Source organism: Gasterosteus aculeatus, chromosome 21 (assembly GCF_964276395.1).
Source record: "Gasterosteus aculeatus chromosome 21, fGasAcu3.hap1.1, whole genome shotgun sequence".
In the NCBI taxonomy this organism is placed as follows: Eukaryota; Metazoa; Chordata; class Actinopteri; order Perciformes; family Gasterosteidae; genus Gasterosteus; species Gasterosteus aculeatus.
In genome coordinates this window covers 3,049,343-3,068,099 of record NC_135708.1, presented here as the reverse complement: position 1 = coordinate 3,068,099, position 18,757 = coordinate 3,049,343, and the positions used below count along the sequence as shown (strand labels likewise).

Sequence of the window (18,757 nt, the reverse complement as noted above, 5' to 3'; positions counted from 1 at the left end):
GTAAATGTTGTCCTCAATGAGTCTACAGCATTAAGTATGCAGAACTGGATCGAAAGAGACAAAATGTACAGAATAGAAAAATGAAACTTAATGACAAGAATACAAACAAAAATTGATGCCAGGGGGAAAGCTAGGAGACTGCAGCGCATCTCTCTGCGTCGCCGGAAATGAGCCCATGGTATAAAGTCCTCAATCCAACGGGTCTCCTTCATTTCAAACACGTATCCTTAACTGTTTCTGCATCATCCACTTTGTTCTGCTGACGTCCCTCTCCTTTTTTCCCTTTTGGGGACCTGATACTCTTAAATGACTTCTCACATCATTTCCTTATGTGTTTTTGGTTTTATTATCTAAATGTACGTTGATGAAATTAACGTATAATACTGTACATATTATTCTGTATATAGTAGGCTTTCCTATTGTTTTTCCTATTCAGTAATATTCTCATTTTGTGTCACTGCTGAATCTTCTCTCCTGATATTGTCTGAAATCATCTTGTCTAAATAACTCATTACAATGGTAACATTGAGTATTTTGTGGTTATATGATAATCAAATGTTTACATCTGATCTCCATCAGTTTACTGTAAAGATCCTGTAGTTGTACACAATGTGTCAGGAAACAGCTGGCTCTGCTAATTGTATTTAAGAACTTTGATGTGATTTATGATGTAGAGAGAGAATGTAGAATAGGAGATGATAACAAGAACTGTGCCAGTGGGCCTCCAGCAAAGTGCCTGTGACAGAGCCAGTGATGAGGTGGCGTGACAGGAAATCAGCTACGCTCATCAACGGCCTCACATGTGGATATAAGGACAGCATGAAGCCTGTAGAGCTAAACACACATATCTACCCACTACAGCTGTGGTCAAACGTTTACATACACTTGTAAAGAACATGATGTCATGGCTCTCCTTGAGTTTCCCCTTATTCCTACAAGTCTGATTTTCCTCTGATAGAATAATCTGTTCCAATCACTCTGTCACAACAACATTCATGAGGTTTGGTTATTTTAGGACTTAATTATGGGTTAACAGAGAACATGACAGAATCAGCTGGGTCATAAATATACATACAGCAGTGATAATATTTGGTCACATGTCCTTTGGCCATTTTCACTTCTATTAGGCGCTTTTGGTGGCCGTCCACAAGCTTCTCGTTGAATCTTTGACCTCTCCTCTGGACAACAGAATTGGTGCTGTTCAGTTAAATGTGATGGCTCTCTGACATGGACTTGTTTCTTCAGCATTGTTCACATCCACCAGCACCAGATCCACAGGCAGCATAATACAACCACCACCGTGCTTGCAGTAGACATGGGGGGTATTCCAGAAAGGAGGTTCAACAAACTCTGAGTCTATCCCTGAACTCCGAGTTGACTTACTCTGAGTATCCGCTTCCAGAACAGCTGATCTGCGTTAGTTCATTCATTTTTTGGTTTCGTCTGACCACAGAACTTTCCTCCAGAAGGTCTCATCTTGGTCCACGTGATCAGCAGCAAACTTCAGTCGAGCCTTAAGGTGGCGCTTTTGGAGCAAGAGCTTCCTTCCTGCACGGCAGCCTCTCCGTCCATGGAGATGCCAAACACGACTGTGGACATGGACACTGTGTTCCAGCAGCTTCTACTTCTTGGCAGATCTGCATTTTGGTGGTTCTCTGTTGACTCTTCCCCCTCCTGACCAATGTTCTCTCAGCAGCAGGTGATAGCTTGTGTTTTCTACCTGATGGTGACAAAACAGCGTCGTGCACTTTATACTCACAAACTACTGTTTGCACTGTTGCTCTTGGGACCTGCAGCTGCTTTGAAATGGCTCCAAGTCACTTTCCAGACTTGTTCAAGTCAATGATTTGCTTTGTCAGATCCATGCTGAGCTCCTTTGACTTTCCCATTGTAGCGTTTGTGGGCGTTTGTATCCAATGAGCTCTATTTAAATGCCTCAGAGTCACCAGCTGTAGTCACTCATAAGCACTCACAAGAGGTTAAGAGGCCATGAAGCTCATTGCATTGACACAACGTTCTAAGGCACCAAAATTGCTAATTCATGTTGCTGTATGTATATTTTACACCCAGCAGATTTGATCACTTTTATTTATATATATATTTCTGTCCAACACACACTTTCAATACTCCACATTTGATGGCCTGTTTAAACATGTACAGTTGTTTCCAATAAAAGTCATTTATTAACATTAGAGCCAAACAATTCTATTTCTGTTAAAGTAACACATGGAGTAAATGTTGTAAATGACATTATAGGGAATAAAAACACAAGTAACGCATATTCAATATTTCCTTGAGAGGTTTGCTGAACCATTAAAAAGCTTCTTGTTCAAAACAAACCTGATTATGTGAAATTAGATTTATTTGATTTCACTCAACAGATTTAGAAAGATTTGAAGTTAAAATGGGCTCAAAAAGAATTACACGTTCATATTTTCCTTCTTCACCTTGTTTTTATTATTGCTGATGAAGCGCACACACACATAAGGACACATTTGTCTCATATGGGGGGACAGATGAAAGAGCGTCTTATAAAATGTCTTCTTGAACACATAAAGATGAAGATTAAAGCCTAATTAGGAGCCAATATCTAAATGATCATCTATTGATTGAAGGAGCACAGCAGCATTAAGCTGAGCTCTTTCACACTTCCATCTGAGTCCCAGAGAGCTGTGGACCCCCCAGAGTCCAGACCAGCTCAGGTACCCCTCACCTGCTCCACCTGCATCTACACCCACATGAACCACCATCAGCTGTACAGACTGAACTATGAGGTGAGCAGAGAGGAAGGTTCTCCACCAGGAGGAGACTCTCCCTCCTGAAGAGGACACAGAGACACTGAGGAACCAGACCTGAACCAGAACCAGAACCCAGGATAAAGAGGTTCAGTGAATGTGGTGCTGAAGGTGTGGAGGTGGATCAGTGTGTCAGAGGAGACTCTGTAGAAGGACAGAGAGCCAGCAGGACAGTCCACATACACTGCTACTCTACCAGAGGAGGAGGAGGAGGAGGAGGTGGTGTCTGTTACCGTTTTCTTGTGAAGGACATAGTAACCTCCATCAGAGCATCTCAGACTCCAGGACTGATCATTGTCTCCAAACAAACAGTCATAACTGCCTCCTTTCCTCCTGATTCCTCTGTAACTCACTGATACATTTACTCTTCCTCTCCACTCGACCTCCCAGTAACAGCGACCAGTCAGACCAGTTCTACACAGCAGCTGAGGCCAGTAGTCAAATCTGTCTGGATGATCAGGATGTGACTGATCCTCCTCCACACGTGTCACCTTCCTGTTGTTGTCAGACAGTTTGAGTTGTTTGTTTACTGTGTTTGTGTCGATTGTGAGTTCACAGGAATCTGATGAGAGAACAAGACACAATACAGCTGCAGTTATTAATCATGTGTTCATCTACTGACACGTTGATGATGACATCACAGAGGTGAATGAGTGATGTCACAGTGTGAAGATGGTTGAATCTTCATGAATCAAAGCACACTTACACTTCCTCACAGCTGGTCTGAACCATCGAACTCCATCAGGCTCCACCCTGAAAGGAGGAGGGGGGTCAGAGCAGCATGGAGACATGGACATTACATCACTCTCACACACAGCTTTGTCCTTCATGTCCACATGGAGCACCTCTTCTTCTTCTACCACTACTTACAGACGACCACAGACTGTCAGTCAGGCGTCACACAGCGACGAGGTGCTGGAATATATTCATGAAGAAGATGAATGGATAACAAATAAGAAATGGACCTGTCACTGTACTTTCACCAGATGTGAATTCAAACGGGAGAAATGACGTCATGCTACAGATCAAGCTTCATGGGACGTGTGCAAAGGAACATTCACATTAAACTGGTTCATAAAGATAAAGCAGATACAGACCATTCAGTATTCACACAATGTGCATGTTTCCATGTTGTCCCCATTTGTGGACAATGTCTCTCCCTGTGGTTCGCTGGAGTCCCAAAACTTTACAAATGGCTTTGTCACCTTTTCCACACTGATGGATCTCAATGACTTTGTTCCTCATTTGTTCCTGAATGTCTTTGGATCGCAGCCTGATGTCTCGCTTGTGAGGATCTTGTGGTCTACTTCACTTTGTCAGGCAGCTCCTATTTAAGTGATTTCTAGATTGAGAACGGCTGTGGCTGGAGAAATGGAACTGGGCTTTCCAAAGATGTGATGAACCTCACTTCATTTATGTTTTCATCACTTTTTCACACAGGGCCATTTAGGTTTGGATTCTTTTCTCCCCTTAATGATACAAACTGCATTTTGTGTTTACTTGCGTTATCTGTGTCTAATATTTACATTAGTTTGATGATCTGAAACATTTAAGTGTGACATGCAGACATGAAAACGGGTCACGGGTGAAAAAGGTGAGAAGGATGTTTCCCCTCTAGGGGTTTTCAGCTGGTTTTGTCCCAGGGACCAACATTCTGAATAGAAAGCCACTGGCCTGTAACCGTCCCCCCACATATTCCGCCTGTAGCACTTGTCAGTGGAATCTCTTCCATATTCTTCTGGATATTCAAGTGACTGAATGTCTTCAGCTGGACGCATCGGTCTTAATGTGCCGGTAATGATGGTAAATGATGCTTGTAGCTGGTTGTCATCTACGCTCCACTACGGTTACATAAAGGTGGCGTTTGTGTTTTCACAACGTTTTATCTCATAATTTAGACTTTCTATCCCCTTTCTTCAGTGCGGAAATGGGCTTCTATAGTTGTGTGAATGCATCACTCCAGCCAATCCAAAGACAGGGTTTGTAACCAATCAGGTGTAGAGACCATGGTGACTGGCTCCGCCCCCTTACTGTCAGAAAGAACAACAGCGAGCGCGAAGAAAACTCCTTCGAGCGCGAGCAGAGATTCTCCTCGCGAGCAACGAAGTTCACGTTCAAAAGTCCGTCTCACGAGAGATATTTATTTATTTATTTATTTATTTATTTGCTCGCGGATGTTTGATTTACGCATCAACCTGATTTGCGCTCTGGAATATTGACAGTGATTTGCTGCCATACCCCCCCCCAAAAAAAGGTGAGGGATTTTCATGCCTGAACATGAAAGAAATGAGGAATCAGGAAGGCAGCAAACACTTTATCACACAACTGTAACACATGAAAGCAGAAGCCATTTTCCAGTGAGGCTGAATGAGGCGAGTCGGAGGACGTCCACGTTGTCCCATTGATCAGGTGGACTGCAGTGTCTCCCCGTTGTACTACTTCATGGGGGGGCACCCCTGTTATAATGATGGAAACACTGAACTGGCTTCGGTCGCTTATCAAACCATCGGCCAAATAAGCCGTTTTTCAGACTTTATGAGCAAATACAGAATCCCTTTGTGTTCATTTCTAAAGCCGCATAAAGACACACGTGACTTTATTTAAGGCGCTGCGCTACTTGCAAGTCGCTGTGTTGTGGCAGATTCTCTATAAAGGTAGAAAACAACAAACTCATGGTCATGAAGGTCCTCATGTAACGTTACATGGAATCTGCATGAGGAGGAGGAGGAGGGTCCATGTCGCTAAATACCAACTGAGATCCGCTTGTGGCTTCTGACAAAGGATCCTTCCACCGACCACTTTTCACACCCGCCGTCGCTCTGATCTGCAGGCGCATGGCGGAGAAAACCAATCGGGTGTCTGGATGCTAAATGTTCATACTTCTGTTGGGCCTCCACCCTGCTAATGAACCTCACCACGTGTTTCTTCACTGAGGACAAAGGAAGGACACAAACATATAGGGGTCCCCCTTGGCCTGATGCCAGGGGCTGATAACAGGACCCCTGCAGCTCTCCAGACCCCCTTGTCCATAAACTAAATAACTAAATAAACTGGATAAATTATCCAGTGACATTTATTCATGGACCACAAGTTCAAAGACCAGCTTGTACCACAACTTTCTGTGCGAAGCTTCGTCTTTTTGAGACACAACTACGCAAATTCAACCTTGCGCACTTCCCTACGCTGTCCGAAATCAAACGTGCTCATCCAAAGGCCGACCTCTCTGCTAAAAAGGGGAAATATGTTTCTGTGATCACAACTCTTATGACACAATTCAATCAGCGCTTCCAAGATGTTTCTGTCATTGAGAAAGAAATCAAGCTGTTCTCAACTCCCTTCCTGCTGGATGCAGAAGAAGTGGAAGAGAGTCTGCAATTAGAACTCATCGAGATGCAGCTCCTCTCCTACCCGACTTCTACCGGAGCTTGGAAAAGGCCAAGTTTCCTCTGATGCGACGCCACGCAAAAAGAATGACCAGTCTGTTTGGCACAACATACATATGCGAGCAAACATTTTCTCTGTTAACTCTGAACAAAAGCAGATTGAGAACCAAAATGAGCGACAGCCATCTCTGTGATGTCCTTCACATCTCAACCAGCAAACTTACTCGTAACCTGCCAGCCGTCCTTCAGTCCAGAGCAGCATCACTGCTCCCGTTAAGTGCAACACTGTTCCCATTGTAGGCGAGTTCAAATACATTACACAGTATTCATGTGTTCAAAAGCCCAATTAATGCAGTCAATTAAAGTTGATAACATTTTCTAAAACACGTTAGCTGATGAATGATTTGCATAAGTAGGTTAAATAAAGCCTTCCCTCTTTATACAGGGCTGTGAAGGGGGTCCCCATCCTGACGAAGAAGCAATCTGAGGATGAGCTGCCAACCCTTTTGGTAAAAAAAATGAAAACCCATTAATGGAGAGATGTGATTTATGCAGTTTTTTTTCTTTAAGTTTATTCAATTATCAAGCATAATTGACCTACATTTGATTGATTGATTTGTATTACTGTTAATACACTAGAGGTGATATACCTTAACTTTAGTGAGCGGCTCAACGCATATTCGCATATTTTTCTGTCTGTGGCCCTCAGTGAAAAAAGTTTGGACCCCCCTGCTTTAATACGTGGAACACTTCCGGCATTTCGCTCTCGCTCGCCCCTCGCGTCCAGTAGTCGTATTACACTGTTTAACGTCTAACCCGTCTTCCTCGTGGTTTGATTTAACGGTCTCACTTCCGCCCCGCTGCTCTCGCTCGCCCCCTAGTGTGATAACGGCACTCCGCTTGTTGTTACGCAACCGCACCGCCGTTCCTTCCCTGCACCCCCCTCGTCTCCCCCCTCTCCGTTGACATACATCGCCAGTGCTCGAACTTAACTCCTTCCAAAATCTTCACTCTCAAGGAGTGAATATCAATTATGAGACTTGATTTATAGTATTGGTTATTGGTCCCTGTTAGCTCAGGGTGGTGCCCCGTTATTTATTCATTCTGAGAAGTATCTTAGTGATTATTCATTATTCTATTAATGTCCATAAGTTAGTTCCTCATTTGCTAGTAACCTAATACGACCCCCTAGCCGCTCCCAACACTTCTCATCCAACCACAATCACATTCACTCCATCCGGAGGGCAACATTTATCTGGATGGTTTTTTTGGTATGTTCTGTTCATTTCTACGATATAGTTGATACTAATTCCAGGTCCACCATCAGCTGTTGGTTCTTCACTGAGCGTCTGTGGCCGACTGTCACCTGTAGCTTCAACAAGTCCACTCTTATCATCCATGGAACCGTCTCTCAGTGCAAAGCACCAAAAGCAGGTGAAGCTGAACTCCTTTAAAACACCAAACGTTCCTCCTGTGATGATCCATCAAGACGCTTTGAACAGATTGTTTCTCTGACTGTTTGTCTCTTAATAATAATGTCTGGACTAAAGGACAAACACACACTGGAGGCAGAGGACCAGCATCTAAACATCCAAGTGTTGTTTGAGTTGTTAAGAGCCACAAACCTGCAGCGTGACTACGTTGACTCATATCAACCCACCATGATGCCGTCAACGTGTCAGGAGACACTGTCCTCTCTTATAACGTGGAGACAAGACGAAGCTCCAAAGAAACAAGGCTTTCATCACCTTCCTCCCTGTTCAGGCTCATCCTGGCTACTGTTCCTCACTACTTCTGTCTGTGTTGATGGCCTCATGTGGGACACAAACAGTTTGATGAGTCTCTGGTAGTTTGAGGTCAGCTTGGTGTGTCAGGGTCTTATTAACCAGGCTGACAGTGGGACAGAGAAAAGGTTTCCAGCTCTACCTCCTCTACCAGACTGATGGTCTGTGGCTGCAGCCTCTTCATACCTGAGAGTCTCCAGTCTCCAGTGAGGATCCTCCACACCAGCAGACAGCAGCTTCACTCCTGAGTCTCCTGGATGATTGTAGCTCAGGTCCAGCTCTCTCAGATGGGAGGGGTTGGAGCTCAGAGCTGAGGCCAGAGAAGCACAGCCTTCCTCTGTGATTAGACAGCCTGACAGCCTGCAGACACACAGAATAAGACACATGTCACATGATGTGAGGGAGCTGTGAGGGCTGGAAGGTCACTGCAGTACTGAGATCCTATCAGGTACAGAGGGGTCACATTAACATGGTTACTGACTGGTTTCCAGTCACAACTAAACACCCACTAATGTACATCAACACTCTGATAACATTACTACTAACTCTATAATGTCAAATATTTACATTATATTGAAAATAAACACATTTTATGACTGGTTATAAAATGGTTTCCAGTCACAGTTGGAAAATACATATTTGATTTAAATCATGCAAGCAGAAATAATCATATGAAGGTCAGAAATGTACCATGGATATAAATAAAGACACCAAGTGGACTTTAACTTAATCTGACCTGAGAGTCTCCAGTTCACAGTGTGGACTTTTCAATCCAGCAGAAAGCAGCTTCACTCCTGAATCCTGCAGGTGGTTGTTACTCAGATCCAGCTCTCTCAGACTAGAGGACTGGGAGCTGAGAACTGAGGACAGAGCGTCACAGCTTCTCTCTGAGAGGTTACAACCACTCAGTCTGAAGAGAGGGATGAAGAAGAAGCAGTAAGTATAAAAGATGGCAGCATATTTAAGTTCTGATGTATGAATCTAACTCTCTCTTTACTTACAGAACTTTGTTGGAGGCTTTGACCACTGGCAGCAGCCTCAGAAGAGCCTCCTCTGAAGCAGAGTATTTCTTCAGGTCAAACACCTCCAGATCTTCTTCTGATGACAGTAAGATGAAGACCAGAGCTGACCACTGAGCAGGAGACAGTTTATTTGTGGAGAGACGTCCTGATCTAAGGGACTGTTGGATCTCCTCCACTAGAGAAATATCATTCAGTTCATTCAGACAGTGGAACAGATTGATGCTTTTCTCTGGAGACACATTCTCACTGATCTTCTTCTTGATGTACTGGACTGTTCTCTGATTGGTCTGTGAGCAACTTCCTGTCTGTGTCAGCAGACCTCGTAGGAGAGTCTGATTGGTCTCCAGGGAAAGACCCAGGAGGAAGCGGAGGAACAAGTCCAGGTGTCCATTAGGACTCTGTAAGGCCTTGTCCACAGCACTCTGGTAGAGACGCATTGGTTCAGGTTTGTCTCCAAAGACTTTAGACCACAGGGAGGTTGTTTGTTGTTGTTCTTCTGACAGCAGATTGACACCAGAGCTGAAGAAGGTCAGATGGACATGAAAAGCAGCCAGAAACTCCTGAACACTCAGATGGACGAAGCAGAAGACCTTGTCCTGGTACAGTCTTCTCTCTTCTCTAAAGATCTGAGTGAACACTCCTGAGTACACTGAGGCTGCTCTGATATCGATGCCACACTCTGTCAGGTCGGATTCATAGAAGACCAGGTTGCCTTTCTGCAGCTGATCAAAGGCCAGTTTTCCCAGAGACTCGATCATCTTCCTGCTCTCTGGACTCCAGTGTGGATCCGTCTCAGCTCCTCCATCGTACTTGACCTTCTTCACTTTGGACTGAACCACCAGGAAGTGAATGTACATCTCAGTCAGGGACTTGGGCAGCTCTCCTCCCTCTCTGGTCTTCAACACCTCCTCCAGAACTGTAGCAGTGATCCAGCAGAAGACTGGGATGTGGCACATGATGTGGAGGCTTCGTGAGGTCTTGATGTGAGAGATGATCTTGCTGGCCTGCTCCTCACCTCTGAACCTCTTCCTGAAGTACTCCTCCTTCTGGGGGTCGGTGAACCCTCTGACCTCTGTCACCATGCCAACACACTCAGGAGGGATCTGATTGGCTGCTGCAGGTCGTGTGGTTATCCAGAGGCGAGCAGAGGGAAGCAGCTTCCCCCTGATGAGGTTTGTGAGGAGCACATCCACTGAGGCCAACTCTGTGACGTCAGTCAGGATCTCATTCTTGTGGAAGTCCAGAGGAAGTCGACACTCATCCAGACCGTCAAAGATGAACACAACCTGGAACTCTTCAAACCTGCAGATCCCTGCTGCTCTGGTTTCACTGAAGAAGTGATGAACAAGTCCCACCAAGCTGTACTTCTTCTCTCTCAGCAGATTTAGCTCTCTGAAGGTGAATGGAAATGTGAACTGTATGTCCTGGTGGTCTTTGTCTTCAGCCCAGTCCAGAGTGAACTTCTGTGTTAGCACTGTTTTCCCAATGCCAGCCACTCCCTTAGTCATCACTGTTCGGATTGGTTCCTCTCCTCCAGCTGAGGCTTTGAGGAGGTCTTCTTGTCTGATAGTTGTTTCTGGTCTGGCTGGTTTCCTGGATGCTGTTTCAATCTGTCTGACCTCATGTTCTTCATTGACCTCTGCAGTCCCTCCCTCTGTGATGTAGAGCTCTGTGAAGATCTCATTCAGAAGGGTTGTGTTTCCTGCTTTAGCGATCCCCTCAAACACACACTGGAACTTCTTCTTCAGGTTGGATTTAAGTTCACGCTGACAAACTGCAGCATGCAGTCCTGGATGAAGACAACAAAGAAGATCCATGAGTCAAAGAATAGATTTAAACATGTCCTTTCTTCAGAGAATGACTATGAATATATTCTGTCCATCTCTGGAGACATTAGTGAAGGTCTTTGGCGTCGTCGTGGCGCAGGGGTTAGAGAAGGTGTGCTGGGAAGCACAAGGTTGGTGGTTCGAGTCCAGGCTGCCCCATGTCGAAGGGTCCTTGAGCAAGACACCTAACCCCTAATTGCTCCCCGGGCAAAAATATGAAAAAGCCATGGGTTTAAAGTGTAATGTAAGTCGCTTTGGATAAAAGCGTCTGCTAAATGACTTGTAATGTAATGTCTCATTTATCAGCATGGTAAGTCTGTAGAGAAATCCTCTTACTGCTCTGCAGACGCTCAGCCAGCTCCTCCTGCTTCATTCTCCTCAGGAAGTGCACTGAGATCTTCTCAAAGGCCTCTCTGCTCCTCCTCTGCTCTTCATCCAGCACCTCCTCTTTCTCTAAGCATTCTGGGTAATCTGAACTCACAACCTTCTGGAGTTTCTTCAGCTCGTTCTTCACAAAAGTGAGAATGTTCTCCTCCAGCAGCTGGAACAGAACATTCTATGAATGACACCAACTAGAACATGGAAGCCACCATCAGTTCCATGTTGGACAGACGGACAATCCACTGGTCTACAAAGTGCAGCATGGAGATGATGGTGAACTGAGAGATGTTAAAGTAGTTGTACATGTACACACCATGAAGATGGAGTCCAGGTGTGTTTGATGCTGCTGGGCAGACGGACCTGTGGGAACCTCTGAGCTCTCCTGGTCCTCTCTGTGGAGGAACATGAACCATCAGCTCACATGGTGTTTGGACCATCAACACCAATACAACATTAGTTAAAGATATTGGCTTCTGTCATGATTGATCATGATGAAAACCAGATGCTGAAGACTGTCGATCATGACGGACAGTTTATTAGTTGAGTGACAGTTAGTCATCAGTTTCATCTGGTTTTAGTTCTTACTGTGGGTCATAAAAACAACATCTCCAGACCTCTGTATCTGGACCAAAGTCCTATGGAACTACTCCAAACCCCTTTAGTCCGTCCCCTGGCCTCTAGAAGTCTCCTTAGATCTTCTGAAACTAGTCTTTGGACCTTTTCACAGTCTACTGACGATACTTTGTCCAAACCTCTGCATGGAGTCCAGAGACCACATCAGCTGGTCCACAGAGCACTGAGTTTATTCTAATCACATGTTCAGTCCCAGTCATCTGTCTCCAGAAACCTGCAGCTGTCTCCAGATGTGACCTCTGCTGATCCTGATGTGGAGGAACTAGCTCACATTGTATTCACATCTGAGGATGTTTACAGTTAATGATTCACACTTAAACACACACAGACCAGTTAGATGATGGGTGTCTAACTCAAGGCCCGAGGGCCAAATCTGGTCTGCCGGGGGGTCCAGTGCAGCCCGCTGGATGACTTTACTATTGTGAGAATTACAGAAAGACACAAATAGCTTTTCTATAAAAGTAGCTGCTATTCCTAATCAGTCCACTGGGGGTCGCACTGGTCACCAGCCAATCGCAGGGCCAACACAGAGACACGCAACCATTCACACTCACATCCACACATCTACGGGAAATTTAGAGTCCCCAATTAATCCCAGAGCATGTTTTTGGATTGTGGGAGGAAGCCGGAGAACCCGTAGAGAACCCACGCAGACACGGGGAGAACATGCAGACTCCACACAGAAAGGCCATTTGGCGGAATCGAACCCAGGACCTTCTTCCTGTGAGGCGACAGTGCTAACCACCACGCCACCTTGCCGCACAATACTAATCATGGTTATTATTATTTTCTATCTTTTATCGTAGGCGTTGGACAACAGAACTTTCTGATTGATGTTGTCTTCGTGGACAGATGCGAATACTTCCAAAGCCATTCTATTCTCTGTCAATCACAACAATGTGAGCGTGATGATGTCTGGGCCGTGGTGACTGATAATGCTGCTCACTGTCTGAAGGAATACAGGAGGCTCTGAGAGGAGTGTTGCCCAACAGCGTACATGTAACCTGCCTCTGCCATGTCATCACGCTGGTGGGTGAGACCTGGCAGCTCTGCAAATCATTCTCCATTGTGACATGGATGAGATCTGCCTGCTAGAAAGAGAAGATGGGTGCGCTTCCTCATCAGCAAGGAGTTTGTGCAAGCTAAGGCTCCGAGTTGCACTTGGAATTGAAGTTTACAATGTTTTTGATATTTACACCAAAGTTAAGTTGAATTTCCAAAATGTTTTATTGTTTACTGCACGGGCTGTTGCAATTGTTATGCACCTTTGTTAGTAGATATTGACAGGACTATTCTTACTTAGTTTGATCTTACAAAGAACTAACGGCATTTTTTGTTGAGTCATGTATTTTGTTTAATTTAAACCAACAAACCTGAATTTTTTTTTGAATGACTGTTCTGTTTGGACACGCAAGAAAAGATATTGCCATGTTTTTATCATGCAGCATGTTTTTGCCTGAAATAAGGTTCTATGTATGGAAGTTTTCAGTTTTAACTGAATATATTGTCTACATTTCAGTTCTTAATTCACTGTCTCTGCGTAAAATGTTAAAAACCGAATTCTCAAAAATTAAAAAAAACAAAGAATTTGTGGGAAAAATTAAACTGGAATTTGAGAAAAATGAAACAGATTTTATAGGGACCTACTTACTCTGTGTCATAAGAACGGCGTCCATCTTTGAAGTCAATATATCGACCCATAGAATAATCACTCTTCATGGACAAACATCTGGGTTCAGGAGACTTTCCTCTCTGCTGATGTGAACTGAAAGAAACACTGAGATTACATCATCACATCATCATCTAATCATGAAGCATCAGCTCACATGGTGTCCGTCCTCACAGAGACCAAAACAAGGTAAAGGTCCATGACGTGAGGTCTGGATGTGGACCACATGACTCCCTGTACTGGTTTAGGTCTTCTGGTCCTGCTGGTCCCACTGAGAATCAACAGCTCGGTCTTTCAGCTCACTGCTTTCTTCACCAGTTCAGTTTGGTTTAGTCCCAACAGGTCTCACCAAGTCCTCCATGGAGCTCTCCCTCCCTCACTGGACACTGCTGAAGGGCCCTGGAGCAAGAAACCCAGAACCTCCACCAGAGAGTCTGGTAGAAACACCTCATCATCAGCCTGAGACCCTCACCTTGCATCAACAGAGGGACCAACATCTTTGATGTCTATAGGATGACTCATAGACCGGTTACTCTTCATGGACACACAGCTGGGTCCAGGTCCAGGTCCAGGTCTCTGATGGATCCTGGTCACACACATAGAAGCAGAGTCAGTGAGTGAGAGACGTTGGGACATGGAGACGAGTGGAGGACAGTTGGAGATGGTCCACTCACCTCTGAGCTTTGGTCTGGCTGTCATGTTCCCCACACAGAGGGGCTTCAGAGGGAGGGACTCCGTCCTCTGGGTCCTCAGCCTGATTCATAGCAGAGTCCACACCTTCACACCTTCACACCAACCTGCTGGCAGAGATCACACGTTATTATCTTCATCAGGACAAACACACAGAGCTCATTCACCTCAACACTAAAACTCTCATGGGACACTTTGTGTTGTTGTCTTGAGACAACGTGTCAAGAGACGTCATTTTAAATTCTCATCCAATAAATGTTGTGTTTCTTCTAAGCGCTTTCCTTTGGCAGGAGGCAGCGGTCCATCAGGACGTTATTTATGTTAAATCACTATATAGGCTACTAAAACTCGTTAACTCGTAAAAGTTAAGAAAGTGAGTGTCAACAGGAAACGCAGCAAAATCTGGACACATGTCAATGACATTGATCTATCTAATGCAGAATGTAGAGTCTGGAAGACTAAAATCTCTATCTTCTCCAAAACAGGGCAGATAATTTCAGAGAGAAGAAACAGGATCAGCCCCTCAAAGCGGAGCCACTTGGTCTCAATGTAAATCTTCGCTGAAGGACAAAACTCTGCATGCTGATTTTTTTTTTTTTGTTTTACACATTTTAATTTAATTGTGTTGTGTGAATCTGTAAGCTTCTGTATGTTGTTTCACTTTAAATTTGTTAAGTATTAAAAAGTTTAAAATAATTAAAAGTTAGTTAAGTTCACTTTTAAATAGTTAAACGTTTGTTTTTGCACTAATTCTCTTTTTTTTATCACTCTGTAGAATGTATAAATAAAAGTGTATTTATATAAAAACATTTGAGTGTGTTTTTTTTAACATTAGTAATTCATATTGCGCATAATTTTACATTATTGTTGGTGATAAATTAATTTAAGCACCAAAAAATCAGAAGAGCCATTTGGGAGCCGAAAGAGCCGATTCTCTAAAAAGAGGCGTAATTCCCATCACTACCGGGTAAAAGAGGACGTCTGCTTTGTCTCTGACTTCTGGCCCTGATCTGCTTAGAGGGCGTGGCATCACGTGAGGGGCGTGTCCTCAACTGTGTTGCTTTCAGGAAACGTCGGCACTGTGAGAACTATGAATCCACACTTTCTATCCACCCTATTCACATTTCAACTTTGATAAACACGACCTTTTTAAACAGATGTGAGGAAAGAGAAGAACGTTTAATCTCACAAACCAAAACACGTGATGGTGGGCTCGACATGTGGACGTAAAACCGGACCAGAACCAGTACCGGAAACCATTATTTAGGGTATATATCATGATGAAATACATCAACGCATTATCTTTTTTTTATTCGGCAGAGTCCTGACTACAATAAGCTGGAATCCACATTAAAATACTCCAAACACACCTTTAGCTGGTGGGGAAGAGTCACATATGACGTGCAGGTTTGTCCACAACCTTTGGACCGAGTGGGACATTTTGTCGGTGCTTGAAGCTCGCGGACGTTGGAGCCAAAGAACAGCAGCGAATCGGTGGATTATGAATCATTGAGTGAGACAAAGCCTGCAGAGTTACTGTGAAACACACAGCGAGCCAGCAAAGACACACACACACACACACACACACACACACACACACACACACACACACACACACACACACACACACACGCACACGCACACACGTCTTACCTCTGCCGCTTCTCACGGGAATTATGGATTTAATCTGCTGTTTCTGCAGTGAGGAAAGTCCCCGAGCCGCTTCACTTCCTGCTGGTTTAATGGATCACCGTGTTTCCCTTTACAGGCATAACATTAACTACCGTTTAACACACCGTATGTGCGCAAGCTCATTAGACTCCCGTATATGACAGCATTAAAAAGTACAACAAACACACATATATCTGTCAAGAATAACCAAAATGGGACAAATTACGAAATAAAAGACAACAGAATGAAAAATGAATGCTCCAAAAACGCCATGTGACTCACAACAACTTCCTCTACGTCGGCTCGGCTCTTTTTTTATTTTTAGGTTTCTGGGTGACTTCAAATTGCTTTCATTAAATATTACAGTTCCTTACGCAGGAGCACAGACTTGACTCAAACAACTCAGTCTGCAGACTTTGGTTTGCTGCAACGCGACTCCACCGTCCCTTCAGCACAGCAGACACACTACATCGAATAAGCATCAGGAAAGCCGCTGCTCCAGTGTTTAAAACCAGAGAGGAACGTATGAGGGGCTGTGAGGGACATTACTCACAATACCCTCTCACACACACACATGTGAAATGTGCTCATATACACAACTGCAATGCTCTTCAGTTCAGTGGAGAATAGAACATTGCAGTTATCATTGTATAGATCAAGAAGACTCCTGTGAGAACCTCAATCCGTCCCAGATCGATCATTTTGTCGATTCTGCTACAGGCTCTTTGAGAGTGGCGCTGGACGCTATTGCTCCTCTGGAAAGAAGAATAGCAACAAGAAGGAATTCTGCTCCGTAGTAAAACCCTCAAACACGGAACCTAAAGCAAACTGTGCGGAAACTTGAACGATTATGGCGTTCCACCAAATCAGAAGGATCTAGGCTAGTTTGGCAAGACAGCCTTAAAACGTATAAGAAGGCTCTCCGTAACGCAAGAGCATCTTATTACTCATCATTAATAGAGAAAAATAAAAACAACTCCAGGTTTCTCTTCAGCACTGTAGCCCGACTGACCGAGAGTCACAGCTCTGTCGAGCCGTGTATCCCTTTGGACCTCACTAGTAACGACTTCATGAACTTCTTCAATGATAAGATTCTGACTATCAAAGAGAAAATTGATGGTCTCCTGCCTTCAACCAGTGCCGACCTGTCCTCCGATGTAGGAACCTTGGATGCAGCAGTGGGCCCTGATGCCTGTTTGGAGGCCTTCTCTTCCATCAACCTTGATCAACTGACTTCTTCATCTACTTGTCTCTTGGATCCGATTCCGACCAAGCTGCTTAAGGAAGTTTTTCCATAGCACATCCTTATTAGATATTATGAATCTGTCTTTGTTGACAGGACATGTACCACAGTCCTTCAAGGTAGCTGTAATTAAACCTCTTCTTAAGAAACCTACTCTTGCTCCAGAGGTGTTGGCTAACTACAGACCTCTCTAATCTTCCCTTCCTCTCTAAGATCCTTGAGAAATCCGTCGCAAATCCATTATGTGACTTTCTACAAAACAATGCTTTGTTGAGGATTTCCAGTCAGGATTTCGAGTGCATCACAGTACAGAAACAGCACTGGTGAAAATTACGAATGATCTTCTACTTGCATCGGACCAAGGACTCATCTCTTTTCTTGTCTTGCTGGACCTCAGTGCCGCATTTGATACCATAGACCATTGTATCCTGTTGCAGAGACTAGAACATTTAATTGGTATCAAAGGAACTGCACTCGGCTGGTTTAAATCCTACCTATCGGACCGATCCCAGTTTGTGCTTGTAAACGGTGAAGCCTCAAAGACCACCAATGTTGGTCACGGAGTCCCACAAGGTTCTGTACTTGGACTGATTTTATTTACCCTCTATATGCTTCCTTTGGGCGATCTTATCAGGAAACACCGCATAAACTTCCATTGTTATGCAGACGATACTCAACTGTATCTGTCGATCAAGCCAGAAGAGACGGACCAGCTAGTTAAGACTTCAAGAATGTCTTGGAGACATCAAAACTTGGATGACCGGCAACTTCCTGATGCTAAACTCAGAAAAAACGGAAGTTATCCTGATAGGCCCAGAGAGCCTTCGAAGTGATACAGTTTTTATGGATGGAATTGCTCTGGTACCCAGCAGCACCGTCAGGAATCTGGGAGTTCTCTTCGACCAGGATATGACCTTCAACTCGCATATAAAGAACACTTCAAGCACTACCTATTTTTATCTACGTAACATATCAAAAATCAGGAACTTCCTGTCTCAAAGTGAAGTGAAAAATTAGTTCATGCGTTTGTCACTTCCAGCCTGGACTACTGTAATTCTTTGTTATCAGGCTGCTCTTATAAATCTCTTAAGCCTCTCCAGTTGATTCAGAATGCTGCAGCACGTGTATTAACAAGAACTAAGAAAAGGGATCATATCACTCCTGTATTAACTTCTCTGCACTGGCTCCCTGTTAAATCAAGAATAGATTTTAAGGTACTTCTCCTCACCTACAAGGCACTTGCTGGTGAGGCACCGTCGTATCTAAAAGAGCTTGTAACACCTTGCTGCCCTATAAGGCAGCTGCGCTCCATAGATGCTGGGTTACTTGTTGTTCCTATGGTTTTAAAAAGTAGGCTGGGGGCCAGAGCCTTCAGTTATCAAGCTCCTCTTTTGTGGACCCAGGTTCCACTTTCAGTCCGGGGGGCAGATTCGGTCAGTTCTTTTAAAGTAAAACTTAAAACGTTCCTCTTTGATTGTGCCTATAGTTAGGGCTGGCTGAGGTTAGTCCGGACCAGCCCTTAGTTAAGCTGCTATAGGCTTAGACTGGCGGGGGACTTCTTAGGACACACCGTGCTCCTCTCTCACGCTCTCGTTCTACCATAATTCACGTTTTATTAATGCACATGACTAATTCAGCTTCTTATTTTACATATTAATCA

At 44.3% G+C, this 18,757-nt stretch overlaps 2 protein-coding genes, 1 long non-coding RNA gene and 1 pseudogene across 5 annotated transcripts in view; 1 reads left to right on the top strand and 3 right to left on the bottom strand.

Annotated features, from left to right (window-relative positions):
* LOC120814248 (dual specificity calcium/calmodulin-dependent 3',5'-cyclic nucleotide phosphodiesterase 1A-like) overlaps positions 1-18,757 on the top strand; it is a 609,273-nt pseudogene that overhangs the window by 349,227 nt on the left and 241,289 nt on the right. The window lies entirely within an intron of this gene.
* The window catches only part of LOC144390238 (uncharacterized), a 93,686-nt gene that overhangs the window by 34,295 nt on the left and 40,634 nt on the right, over positions 1-18,757 (bottom strand). The window contains exons 8-9 of the mRNA XM_078096684.1: positions 8,699-8,872; positions 8,149-8,322 (exon numbers count right to left, since the gene is read on the bottom strand). Coding sequence (XP_077952810.1) covers positions 8,149-8,322; positions 8,699-8,872 — 348 coding nt within the window. The remainder of the gene's footprint in view (positions 1-8,148; positions 8,323-8,698; positions 8,873-18,757) is intronic.
* On the bottom strand, positions 3,194-5,829 carry LOC144390387 (uncharacterized). Its single transcript, XR_013454423.1, has 2 exons — positions 3,502-5,829; positions 3,194-3,357 (listed from the first exon to the last, which is right to left on the bottom strand). It is a non-coding gene; the product is annotated as an uncharacterized LOC144390387 (long non-coding RNA).
* LOC144390303 (protein NLRC3-like) lies at positions 8,945-14,630 on the bottom strand. Of its 2 annotated transcripts, XM_078096793.1 has the most exons (4): positions 14,168-14,630; positions 13,966-14,079; positions 13,476-13,589; positions 8,945-10,773 (listed from the first exon to the last, which is right to left on the bottom strand). In XM_078096793.1, exons 3-4 carry the CDS (start codon positions 13,498-13,500, stop codon positions 8,960-8,962), a joined length of 1,839 nt encoding a protein of 612 aa, XP_077952919.1. In that variant the 5' UTR covers positions 13,501-13,589; positions 13,966-14,079; positions 14,168-14,630; the 3' UTR covers positions 8,945-8,959. The 2 variants fall into 2 exon arrangements, with proteins under 2 accessions (XP_077952919.1, XP_077952918.1); XM_078096792.1 differs by lacking the exons at positions 13,476-13,589; positions 13,966-14,079; positions 14,168-14,630 and adding an exon at positions 11,147-11,389 and having other exon boundaries at positions 8,945-11,002.

Bases quoted from the DNA above. Each gene is read 5' to 3' on its own strand.
- LOC144390303 (XM_078096792.1), bottom strand. From the start codon at position 10,801: ATGGATCTTCTTTGTTGTCTTCATCCAGGACTGCATGCTGCAGTTTGT.